This window comes from Blennius ocellaris, assembly GCF_963422515.1.
Source record: "Blennius ocellaris genome assembly, chromosome: 6".
NCBI lineage: Eukaryota > Metazoa > Chordata > Actinopteri > Blenniiformes > Blenniidae > Blennius > Blennius ocellaris.
In genome coordinates this window covers 10255158-10267741 of record NC_137655.1, presented here as the reverse complement: position 1 = coordinate 10267741, position 12584 = coordinate 10255158, and the positions used below count along the sequence as shown (strand labels likewise).

The window sequence follows — 12584 nt, the reverse complement described above, 5'->3', positions numbered from 1 at the left end:
ACTATAAGAATGACCTGCACTTCAAACTGTGGCTAGGCTTGTGGGTTGTCCTTCAGTGTCTCATCTCCCTCCTCTTCATATTTCAAAGTTCTTTAGAGCAAGATGTTGAACCTCAAATTGCTCCCAATGGATGGTTGAGCACTTTGCATGGTGGATATCACCATTGCTGTGTGAATGGGTGAACATCACAAATAAATAAAAGAGATTAGGGAGTGCTGAAGCCATTAAAAATCAATTACCATTCACCAAGTTATGACATATGATATGTCTATCATTATAATTCACTGTAGATGATGCTGGCTTTGATTTTAATTTTTGACAGGTCGGCAAGCTTTTATTTTTTCATGTTTTATTGTGACCATAATATACTGCTTGTATAATTGCGGTTGTTCCACTTAAAAGCAATGCACTTATTATTAACACATCAATTTATGTTGCTATAATAGTCTTTCCTTTAAAGAGGTAATCAGGTTGAACTAATGCTACAACATTAGATAAAGCACGGCTACAAAACTCTGCAGAAGTTGGCTTCCTGAACACAACAGCAAAATAGATGTGGAGGATGAGGAGGAGGAGGAAGATGAGGAGGATGGTCATGGGTGCCAGGCAGGTGTCAGACTCTGTGATGGCTGCGCCGTGGGGCTGGTGGGTACCTTCAGTCCCTGCCAGTAGGCCCAAATCACAGCGACAGCATGCTTTCGTTTGGCCTCTTCTTTCAGTTTCCTGAGCTCCCTGCGAGCCTGTTCATGGGAGGGGAGATGGGAGGGAAAAAGACAAGAGAGCAGGAACAAATGAAGCAGGAGAGGATGAGAAGAGCAAGAGGGTACTTTTGCCTGAGGTCAACAATATCAAATGCACACACACACTGCACACAAGCCCAGTGTGACCATTTGTGAGACTGTGTGTGCAGCTTGGCTACTGTAGCCTCCAGAAACAAATATGAAACTGCGGGTCACGTGAACATTGATCAGGCAAACTTCTGCAAAGTAAAGAGAGTTGATGCTTTTCAGTCGATGTCTGACTGTAGCGGGAGGAGAGCAAGAAGTCACAACTCAGGCAGATGAGGTCACTTCAAAGGATCCAGCTTGTTCCATCTCGAGAAGACAAACTGTGTTGCAATGCAAAGGACTGATAGGCCAGACAAGAGGAGGAGTCATGCAGAGAGAGCAGGCAACATGCAGCAAGTGAAGCATGGACTTTGAAGGAAAAAGCAGAAATTTTTCAAAACGAGACAAATGTGCCCCTGATTATATGTGTAACTGTAACTTCAATGGGATTGGGTTTCCTATGCAGTATTAATTCTTGAGCTTGTACATACACTAGCAAAATGGCAAATCGATTAGTGTTGACACCCATTTTCTCGGTTCGAACGACTCCACTTCACATCTGGCTGTGTTGTATGTGGCAGCGTGTTCGACGAACTGTATTTCATCATCAATTCAATGAATGAATGAATGAGTCGAGCAGACCGATGGGTTTGTTAGGTGGTGTTTTGGGGGAGGGTGGGAGGGGGGGATTCGGTGGAGACGGCAGGTCAGACAGTCACGGCAAGTTGAGCCAACAGGCTTCCCAAATACCTTGGTGCCCTGCCAGCCGGCCCAAATGACCGACACGGCATGTTTATTCCTCGCCTCCTCCTTCAGCTGACGCAGCTCTCTCCGGGCCTGATGGGAAGCGGTGGCAGTTGTGGGAGGAAGTTAATTTCACCGGCAGTCAAAAAAGGCAACTATCTCAGGTGGGGTGCAGAGTGGAAAAGCATGGAGTGACGCATGGAGGAACGTAACAACAGGCAAGTGGTGGTGAGCAGCACTCCACTCACATTTTCTGCATTTTGGCCACAATTAAGAGGATCAGGGAACTTAAATATGACCATGCCGGGATGGTCTGGATTACATATTACACAATCTATATGACCCACTGCAAGCTTTCATGTAGCCGTTTTGGACAAAGTTCAAATACAACAGAGAAGAGATCAAACTCAAACACCATCTACATATACGAGTCACGTATTGAGACTTTGAAATACAATTTGGATGACTAACAACCAGCAGTCATACCCGATATGATAATACTGTGAAGTTTACAAATCTGCTGATAAGATAATGGTATATAACACATCTGAACTGGCAAAGTCCTTTCTACATTTTAGCTGTCAAGAGTATCAAGTACACGACAAAGAAGCATTCCAGCTTTAGCCTTATGGGAGGATAAGCGTCTCCTCACAGAACTTCAACCTTATCTAGTCCCTCAACCCTCTATATGCGTTGTTCCACTGCATGCTGGAACATTTCATTGAATTACAAATGTTTTTAAATATAACTAACGGCAATCAAATTCATCGTCTTGTGGTAGTTGCATATTTAAAACATCTAATAATTCATATATAGTGTGCACCGGTCACTCTGATGATTTAGTACCACTGCTTATTTCATGATTTAATTCATCTCTGTTTTTCTTTTCGATCATGATGTCTTCTGAAGAAGCTAAATTATAGAAGCACGCTGGGAAAAGGCATCGGCTCGACCCTCCTCAAGTGTTTACTTCTCCCCACCAGAAACTCAGTGGCACCTCCCCCATAAGGAAGGTCTGACCCACACTTTGAAAACCAATGTGATAAAATAAACAAAAAGATGAACAGAAATTATTTGTATGGCACCCAATGTAAATCCAACACATTAATTGTGTTTACAACAGAGATGGGACACAGTTTAAACACCACACTGTATCAAAAGCAAACTGAAGAAGACAACAATGCTGACAATGATGGAGTCACCAATTTGAACGAGAGTCAGCAATTACCTATGCAAACTTTGTGAGTTGGAGAGCTTTTCAGATAATTTCACATGTAACAGATAGAAAGGAGACAACAACAAGGCCAGCAGGCTGACCCAGGTTCACTCAGCAGGGGGTGGGGGCTGCCCTATTAGGCGGTTTCTGAATGACAATGGGACGGGACATGGTGAACAGGGACGGCAAGACATCTGGGACAGCAACACACTACAGCTGGGTGGAAATACCTGAGTTCCCTGCCAGTATGCCCAAATTACTGTCACAGCATGTTTATTCCGCGCCTCTTGTTTTAGCCGTCTCAGCTCCATCCGTGCCTGGTGGGATGTGGTGGGCGTTAGGGAAGGCAGGTCGAATATGTGGTGGGTGGGGGGGAAAAAAGAGAATCAAGGAAGGGAATTTGAAAAGGAGCAGGGAGATAAAACAAGAAAGAGACATAAGTGGGAGTTGTGTGATCAGCAAAAGAAGCAGGATTAAAGGAAACTGGTAGCAGAACAGAACTTTTTGCGATAGTGTAGCGCCATTAGGCAGAAACACCACATAAAAGAAAATATCAGGTGTTTCAGGAGATGCTGGCAAGTGATCAAGGGTAGCTTTTTCTGGTTCGGTATCAGGAAATAAAGGCAGGCTGACACACCATCAGGATACATCGCCCACTTTCTGATATGACTCGGCACTTGAATCCATCATTACCTGGGTGCCGTGCCAGTAGGCGGCGATAGTAGTCACAGCCTCTTTACATCTCTTCTGATATTTCAGTTCTCTCAGGAGTTTACGGGCCTGAGGGGAGTCAAGAAGACACGATTGTGATTTCTACGAGGCTTCGGCCACATTTGATAGAATGTGATGCAATATGAATTTATGAAGCAGCTGCGCACCTGCCATCCTCTGGTGTAAGACTGCACCACAGTGGTGGCGCTCTTGATCTGCTGGTATTTCTTTTGTTGCTGTGAGAAAGCAGAGGGAAACACTTCATTAATAACGCCAAACGCTTCAGTGGCCATATGTTTATTGTGCTTTGTGTTTTGAGTGCAATTAATCAAGAGTCTCACCGCGTATCTGCGGTACCAGGCTGCCACCACTATCTGGCTCTTCTTCAGCAGCAGGAAGTGGCTGCGGCACTTCCAGCCTCGGTAGATTTTCTGAATGAGTGTGGCCAGGTCTTGCAGGCATTGCCTCCTCCTCTCCTCCAGGAAAAAGAGCTAAGAGAAAATTAGGCACATACATCGTGTCATGTACTTTGCTAAAGGTTAGCAAAATGTTATTCAAAGCATGTGTTTATAGTGAAGATAGTTTATTTCTTGCAAATTGCTGAGGTAAAGACACATTTAACCAACATGAATGGGGATAAAAAGGAAGGTTCAGAGTAAAATCTGCAAACAAAATGCAGAAAGTCTGTTTTGTTAAGCCGAGCAAATAGTGATTCAGTGATAAGAGGAACAAAGTCCAGTCTATTTGCAGGTTAACAAAAACAACCCCATGCGTGAGAATTGACTGCGAGTCCAGCCAAAAAAACCTTGCCATATATCTTCACCCCAGGGAAAAAGTTCACATTTGCAAAAGTAGTTTTATTTTCTTTCAAAACTATGAAAAAAATTGACTTGCTCTGTTTTTCTGCATTTAGAAGGATATTTTTGTACATTTAAATGAGGCAATCAACCCACTAACACCCTCAACAGAATACTCTGATCTTTGAATTCTGACTTTGACTATTGATTGATTAAATTTTTTTTTTTATAAATGTTACTTTCTAAAAATGATCCAATGTAGTGTATGGTGCCTTATGATTAAGCATATGGGGTTATCAAAGGTAGGTTGTCAAATGTTGTGTCGAATAGTATTATTTTCCAAAAACAAATAGCTCAAATAAGTTTTAAAGAGGTGTTCATCTCATTCAAAATCAAGTAAATATATCCTCCTTATGTAAATTGTATATGTCTCTGTTGTGATTTTTATTACTTGTGGTCTGAAGAGAAAAAAATGCTCTTAGGAAATATTCTACTAGAGAGAGAATGTTTATAATTTAGTAATTTGTGATCCAAAACAATTAAGAATGATATTCCTGACTTTCTTTCATCTATTGTAACTTTTGCAATGCATCTGTATTCTTGTAAGTTTTCACTCACGGCTCAAAATACTGGCGAGTTTTCCCCAACACTAAATAAGAATCAGCAGATTCTCGAGCAGATCGCTACACAAGCCGTCGCTGTCGGTTGTGTTGGTATGCTTATAGTTGAAGGATGATGCGATTAAGCCTCACCGCACCACAGAAAAACATCCATGAAAGCAACTCCTACAGGGCTGTGTCTTTTTCATTTTTCCAGCTTTTCATATTTGTATACTCGACCACACAAGAGGAGCTTTGGCCTAAAGCGCCTTCTATTCATGCTGCATTGTTTAGCTGCGCTTTTCTTCTGCATTTTCCACCAGTAGCACTTGATGAATGAAAGTCTCTGACACAGTGCCATTACCTGTGAGAAGTTTTCGAGATTTTAGTTTGGAGAGAAGGCTTTAAGCGTTTGGGTGTTGCGAAAATACAAAAAGGTGGAGTTAACCAAATCCTGGTAGCAATTTGACAGTAGGTGTGACTTCACTGATTAGCAACCAATAAATATATTGTTTTGAAACCTGAATCAAAATTCGCTCCTCCAGACATTATGTGCAGCTGTAGATATGTAAAGGAGATCCCCTAATATGATAGAAGCAATTATAGGACAAAAAATTCTCCCAGTATGAGATCATGTTATTCCAAGCTGTGCTCAGTACATTCAGACACTGCAGGCCCGAGCAACTGAAGATCCCGCGAGCACAGAGTAAAGACGCTCATTTCCCATGTTAAAGGGGTTAGCTAAGTGAAACCATGTGTTTTCAGAGCAGTGGTTGCATGCTAATTGCTGAAATGGGGGATATAAGTGCGCCCACCCCGCTTTACTCACAACATACTGTGAGAAAACCGCCCAGTTGAGCACGCTGGAATCAACCATTAGACTTTAAAATACGGCTTGAGCTGCTGGGCAATCCACCAATGTCAGAAGCGACTGGGGAAGATCCAAGTTTAAGGTGCATGCATTTTAACCAATATACATATTGTACCGTTCTTGGGTTCCTTATGAAGATCTTAGAGCGGCCATAAGAGAACTCCTCTGCTGCAACCTGGAGGTCGGCCATGAGCACCTCCACTCCTTCCCTGCAGGGGAAGCCAGAAGGATTAGAGGGGTCAGCCAAAGCACACTTTACACTCCAAGAGCTCATACATAACAGAAACAGAGCTACATAGAGGCATATAAAGGGATTTGGATACATGGACGCATGGAAGAGTGAATTGCTGGGGATGTTTGAAGATATTGGAGAACACAGATAAAGAAATTATGAAAACCAAGCTGAAACCAGTCACATCAATAACAAGACCCATTGAGTGGCAGCAGATAAGAATCGGTGATTTTACCCACGCAGTCGATAAAACCTGAAAGTCTGTCTAATGCAGAGTGCAGGACACAAAAGGATGAGACGTTTCAACATGCTGTAGTTAGTAGAAATAACTACTTATTTCTGCTCAACAATAAACAGCTGGTATTTGGCAAGAGTACTGCTCGCTTATGAGAACATCAAAGGCAGTATATGGAATGCCACAACTTTAAAGTCTTTGTTTGGGTACTGAAATTAACATAATAAACAGCCTCTTTGTCCAAATGGCTAACATTTTACTTAAAGACCACATTGTGATGTTCAGCCTATGTTCCTCCTTTGAGTCTATTTTATCTGGGGAAAAGCCATCGAAGATCCCTTTTCAGCAATTACTTGCTTCACACCAACAGCCACACCTTGGAGCTGACCACTCTGACCACAATCTATTAGCAGTGGTCTCACACACACGCTGCTCTGAGAGCAGTGTGTGAGAGCAGTGCCTTACCTAAAGGCACCTGGGAGCAGATCTCGGTTGCCATGATGCACACTGAAACCTTAAGGGGAACCTTTGGCAGCTTTGGCAGTGTTTACCAATGACAAGTCCCCCCAATTCCAATCTAACCTAATGTCGCTGCTTCCGTGTAAACAACCGTTACCTGGCAGGCCCTCTCCAATGTGGCCAGGTCTTTTTGCAAAGCATTTTGTAGCGCTCCAGGCAGGGTTCGTAGGCCTGGCGGAAGGCATAACCAGCTCTCCTCACACGCACGTTTTCCATCAGACCCAGATAGCGAACCTGATGTCGGACCAAAGAGTCAGTGAAGATGTGGGATGCCTTCTTGTCGTTGGGCTTGATGCATCTGAAAAAGATGGAAGTTACCATTAGAAATCAGAAGGACTTCACTGCCAAACACAACATACTAAGGATATTCCCATGAATAAGTGGCAGGATAAAATTTACCGGATGTAGTTTGGGTTCTTGGTCAGAAGGTTCTTCATCAGGGTGCCCACTGATGTTTTGAACTGGGACCCAGCAGTTGGTGGTCTCTTCAGGTTCACTTTGGCTGGATTGCCTTCGGGAAACAGCTGTTTGATGAGGCTGTGGTTGGCCTTGTACATGGCTTGTGACAGGTCCCGGTACAACAGGTTGTTGTTCTTGTCCACGAAGCCCTCAACGCGATACAACACCTTGATACAAAGTGGAAAAATGTACAAAGTTCAAAGAATCAAGTACACAAAATGATGTGGTCTTTTCCTTGTTATTTTAGTATTATATTTATGATAGCTTTCTTCAACACAATTCCTAGATTTAAGTTTATCATTCTCTCTAGTACCTTCCCGGCATAGTGTTGGATTCGGAAGCAATTATGTGGCAAGCTGTGGTCAGTAAGGAACTTTGAGTTCTTGCTTAGACGACTCTCAAAGTGCTGGTGTTCAGCACAGATGGTGTTCAGCTTGTCCAGGAAGGTCTCATCAGTGACTGTCCCAGGCCTCAAGCACTCCTCATCCAACATGGCAAGGATCCCAGTCTGGTTCTGATACGGCATGGTGGGTAGACACAAAGTACAAGTACAAGCATGAGCTTACAGAATGTGAAAAAGTGAAACAAATCTGTTTATGGAATGGGCATGAAAAAAATAACCGTTTTGTTTTTTTTAAAGTTGCCCGTCTATCTCAGTAAAACACCTGGCATAGCTAATCCTTTATAGCCAGCGACTTTCAAATACAGTATCAGACTTTATACACCCATTCATGCAGCCCTGTGTGCTCTCCAAGGACTGGCAAAGTGACTTACATTCTCAATGAGGTCGCAGATAATGGCATTGTTGAAATACTCAATGTTTGTCCACTCGATGCCCTGTAAAAAGAAAACAGACACTCACATGAAGGTCTAAGTGTCAAAGTCACATTGGCTTTTCCACCTTTCAGCAGAGCATTAATGAAACTTGTATAGATGTATGAAATGATATGCACGAAATGTTCAATGCACCTGTGACATCTGGTAAAAAAATTGATCTGTAGAAGGTCACCAGGATGTGTGGCACAACACACGTCTACAAACAGATCTTAAGTTTATGAGTTATGGGTGAATTTCTGAATGCACAACATCACAACATAATATAGGATAAAGTGCAGATTCCTTTACAAAGTCACTGAAAAAGTGTTATAAAAAGTGCATAGTAGTGATTACTTGTTTTTAATTCATAAGATTGTACAGCTTCCCACTCAAAACTATGATACTAGTTGACTCATGATGCCTGTCATTACTAAAGATTAAGCTGAAAAAAGAGTTGCGTTAAGGCATTGTAAATTTTAAAAAAGTAAATTTTTACTTTAAACTTTTGCACTTGAGTACATTTCAGAACTTTACTTTAACCCATTTTTAACAAAGCCTTTTCAGTGCTTCTGTCATTTGCTTTAAAATCACAGCCGTATCAAAGAGCTTGCCACAAGGCCACCTGGCTTTCAGAAAAGCTCTTTGGTGAGGTGAAAAATGACACAGTGCTGTTTTTGCTCCATTTAAGGAAAACAGCAGGATGACAGAAGACATTTGCACTTTGAGTCTAATGTGTTTGGCGAAACAGACACAAACACAAACTGACAGCTATTTCTCATATATTATTCTATTGTAAATGCAGGCACCTTTCAAAAACATCTTTGACACGCTCCTCCTCAGAAACAAACCCTTTGCCATCTAGTTCACAGGAGCTAATGAGTTGGACAACATAGGTTGATTGGAGCAAAATTACACCAAAAAAAATTGGAGGTGGGGGTGCTCAGAGGGTGTGGCTTAGTGGACAGACTAAAATCCTGATTGGTGGCCTGTGGTTCTTTCTCCAGCTCTGTGGTATTTTCCCATGCAGTAAGACTGGACAGAAGCCAGCCGTGGACTATCATTGGTGGTGGCGTTAGTGGGGAAGGGGGTGTGGGGGTCACCATTGCTGAACTCATACACAGAGCTTTGAAAACAAACAGAGCTTTAAGGCCCACAACGGGGAGTGTTTACTCTCGGTGGAGTGAGGGATCATTTCCGTCCCAGAGGATCCTCCGAGGGCAGATGGGGGGGGGGGGGGGGTGTACTTGGAGGGAGCTCTCAATGACAAAGCCGGTACAGAGAGCTCGGTTCACAGGAATGCAGATTTATGTGAAATGGCAAGGAAGGGGTTAAACAGATGAGTGACACCACCACGGTGAGATTGTTTTGCCAGGACGTGCTGTAATGAGCTGTCAAAACACGGCTAATTGAGTGCTAACACGATGACATACAGTTGCAGGGTTTACTACAACGATCACGAAAAGACATGCACGCCAAACTATGTATCAAAGAAACGTGACAGACTTCCAAAGGGACATGACCATTAATTGTACTGCCCAATCGCCTCCGCTCGAGCCTGCTAATCTGTCCAAGATTGAATACAAAAGCAACTTGTTTGGTTTGCACAGTTGGAGTAAGAAATGCAACAGGGAGTCTGGTCATGGTAGAACTCTGTGTGGTTATCTTGACCTTGAAACAGTTTACATGTTTCAATAAATAAGGATGTTGCTTTTAAGTGTCAAAAGAGAAAAGTCTTCAAATGTGTTTGAAAACACTGAGTGGAAATGGCTGTTAACAGAGGAAACTATTTCAGTGAGAGCCTCAAAATGTTAATTAAAAAAAAAGAAAGAAAAAGCAGCACATCTGTACAGTTATCTCAATTAGAATGCATACATTTTCAAAAGGACGTCAGGGAGGGTTTGTTTTACTGAACCCTCGACTTTCAGACTGTACTTGACTTTGCCATCATGCATTGTTCTAAGGAGCTCTCTGAGGACTTTACAACAAAGGTTTAGGATGACTGCCGGGTGAGAGATTTATGAAGACGGTCAAACGATTTCAAAATACCCAAAATGTTAAAGAAGAAATGTCAGAATCATTTCTTATTCAACATTTTGTCTTTGAGTGTTGTTTTGACCCTTCCAGTGAAATAAACCCAAGTGGAGAATATTAGTTGCATTCAGTCAAGTGGTAAAGAAAATCACATTTTAAAAACTGCAAAAACTTGGATATGCTTTCTAACAATGTGACAATATTTGCCACTGCTTCAGTTGACTCTACATGATCAAAGGTGGAACTACGTAAACAAACTATTTGGTGCGTCCTGACTTTTGCCAGTGACCATATGAGTGACGAACATACCTCTCGAACATACTCCTCCTGCTCCTCACGCAGCGTCAGCTCGATGAAGATCTGCTGCAGCTTTTCATTGCAGTAGTTGATGATGAACTGTTCAAAGCTGTTGTCCTGTATGAGTAGTAACACAAAGGAAGAGGATTAGAAAAGGAATATATCTGGGATATTGAGGACACTTCTAAATCTAAAATTCGAAGTTTTAAATATATTTGCACTGCTTTGACTGATATGCTACAATTTGGAGGTACAAAGGGATAATAAAAATAATTTGTTTTACCTTCATAATTATCAAAATCGCTTAATTCAGTGAAAATCCAATCTTTTAATTACATTTTAAACTTGCTGTTGATCGCCAAGTCACTGCATCACTTTATGGAAAACTAATGGCTGAGTGGAGGTCATGCTTATTTGTCATTGTGTTTAACCAATTAGGTTCTTGTGCCTTAAAAACTACTGCCTCAAACCTAGGAAATAACTGAAAACCTAAAAACTCAGATTGCTACAAGTGACTTGCAACACTTACCCCATTCACCAAAAAAAAAAGCTTAATCATAAAATCTGAAGTCTTTATGTTTGAGCTGTGTGTTTAAGTATGTGCTTACATTTCTAAAGCTGTACATCCAATATGACAGCAGCAATAATCAGCTTGGGTAAACTAGAATCAGCAGCTGACAATGATTTGCACTGTCCTCCTCACTCTGACAGCCATCACTGAGTAAACACTTTCTCACTGTGGACACAAAACAACTGAGGCAGTATATTTGCTCTTGTAGCTTATGATCAAAATCTCTTATCGGTCCAAGTTCCTGTAAATCGTCACAGATTTCAACAAACATTGATGGAGTGTTAACATTTCCACCGCTTTCGTCCCCGATATCACTCAGTTTATATTGTTGTCAATTATGACCATTGTGTGGTGAGTCATGCTTCTTGGCAGACGGCCTTGGTGCACACACGGTTAGGTTGCTTATTTCTTAAGGGCACAAACTGTGGTTAGAGTTTTTCAAAGCAGGTTTAGTCAAGAAGCTCAGAATGAAGGACACGACAAGGTTTCATAGTGACCAGGAAATGGGACATATGCCTCTGGGGAGAATCGGCTTTTGTGAGCTTAAATCTCCTATTTCCTTTTACTAAGAAACCAAAAGGTCATCTTCACCTTTAAACACACGTACACACCAACAAAATGACTGCACGCCTATCCCCGAGTGGCAGCAGATTACAGGCTGAAGTATGTCAGAGAAACCAAAAAAAATATAAAAATACTTTGAAGTTTAATGACGGGGGGTTAATGGCTGCTTGAGGAAGTAACCATCTTAAAGAACTACGTTTGAAGCTAATGGGCTCATTTCTCTCAGGTGTTGGCTGACTTATCCCTGAGAGCAGGAGATGATACTTTGCATGTGTAGCAAGAGAAAAAGGCCTCTGAAGTGTTTCAGAGAGCGATGAAGCTAAATATTTCTATGATTTCAAATGGTCTTCTTGCATTTGTGTCAACTGTACCTACGTTTATATAGGGCTGTAAAGCTATGACAAAGCCCCACTAAACTACTAAAACAACCAAAAACCATCAGCTTAAAGATGCAGATTTGGGGAATACGACTTTTCAATTTGATTTGAGAGAGTTGAATGAAAATGCAAGATTTGCCAGCTAGAACAAATGGGTAGCATGGATATTATCAGCATTTTGGCCTCCAAACCCTCTTGGCACATTATATCATCTCTGCTTAAGCCCAACACAAAGCATAAAATTAACTTGCTGTCATTCTTTTGTAGCACGTAAAACTTGTGAATGCAAGAAACACTACTTTTCAGAATGATGTTACTGTGTATGTTTACTTCAAACTTGACAGGCTTATTGATTTTTTTGTTCAACTCTCAAAATCAAACATAAAACACCCCAAAATCATGAAGTACTCTTAAACCAATAGTTTTATTGTTCTGCAGTTTAGAGGTCATTACCAGTTTAATCAGTGCACCCACTTAAAATCATACATTCTTAACTCTAATTTTTTATTGTTTCTTTAAAATGTATTGACAAAATATTGACAACTACAAAACATCACTTCTAAAAAAGGTCACGTCTTTTGTAGGCCAAGTCGAGAACAGCAGAGTGAAGGATGACACAAGTGAATCATGAGAGCTTTTTCTTAAGGGTACCCAGTACGAATTGTATTCCATATAAAAAAGTGTTTTAATTGTGAAATATGTAATTTTGCTCAGTTTC

At 41.4% G+C, this 12584-nt stretch overlaps 1 protein-coding gene across 3 annotated transcripts in view; it reads right to left on the bottom strand.

The window, feature by feature from the left end:
* Nucleotides 1–12584, bottom strand: part of myo1b (myosin IB) — a 55232-nt gene that overhangs the window by 5632 nt on the left and 37016 nt on the right. Inside the window, exons 13-24 of one of the 3 annotated variants that reach the window (XM_080498732.1) lie at nt 10367–10471; nt 7985–8047; nt 7524–7724; nt 7151–7377; nt 6849–7049; nt 5881–5974; nt 3840–3989; nt 3666–3734; nt 3481–3567; nt 3018–3104; nt 1578–1664; nt 654–740 (exon numbers count right to left, since the gene is read on the bottom strand). In XM_080498732.1, the coding sequence (XP_080354858.1) occupies nt 654–740; nt 1578–1664; nt 3018–3104; nt 3481–3567; nt 3666–3734; nt 3840–3989; nt 5881–5974; nt 6849–7049; nt 7151–7377; nt 7524–7724; nt 7985–8047; nt 10367–10471 (1458 nt within the window). The remainder of the gene's footprint in view (nt 1–653; nt 741–1577; nt 1665–3017; nt 3105–3480; nt 3568–3665; nt 3735–3839; nt 3990–5880; nt 5975–6848; nt 7050–7150; nt 7378–7523; nt 7725–7984; nt 8048–10366; nt 10472–12584) is intronic. The other 2 variants (XM_080498733.1, XM_080498734.1) reach the window with 2 other exon arrangements.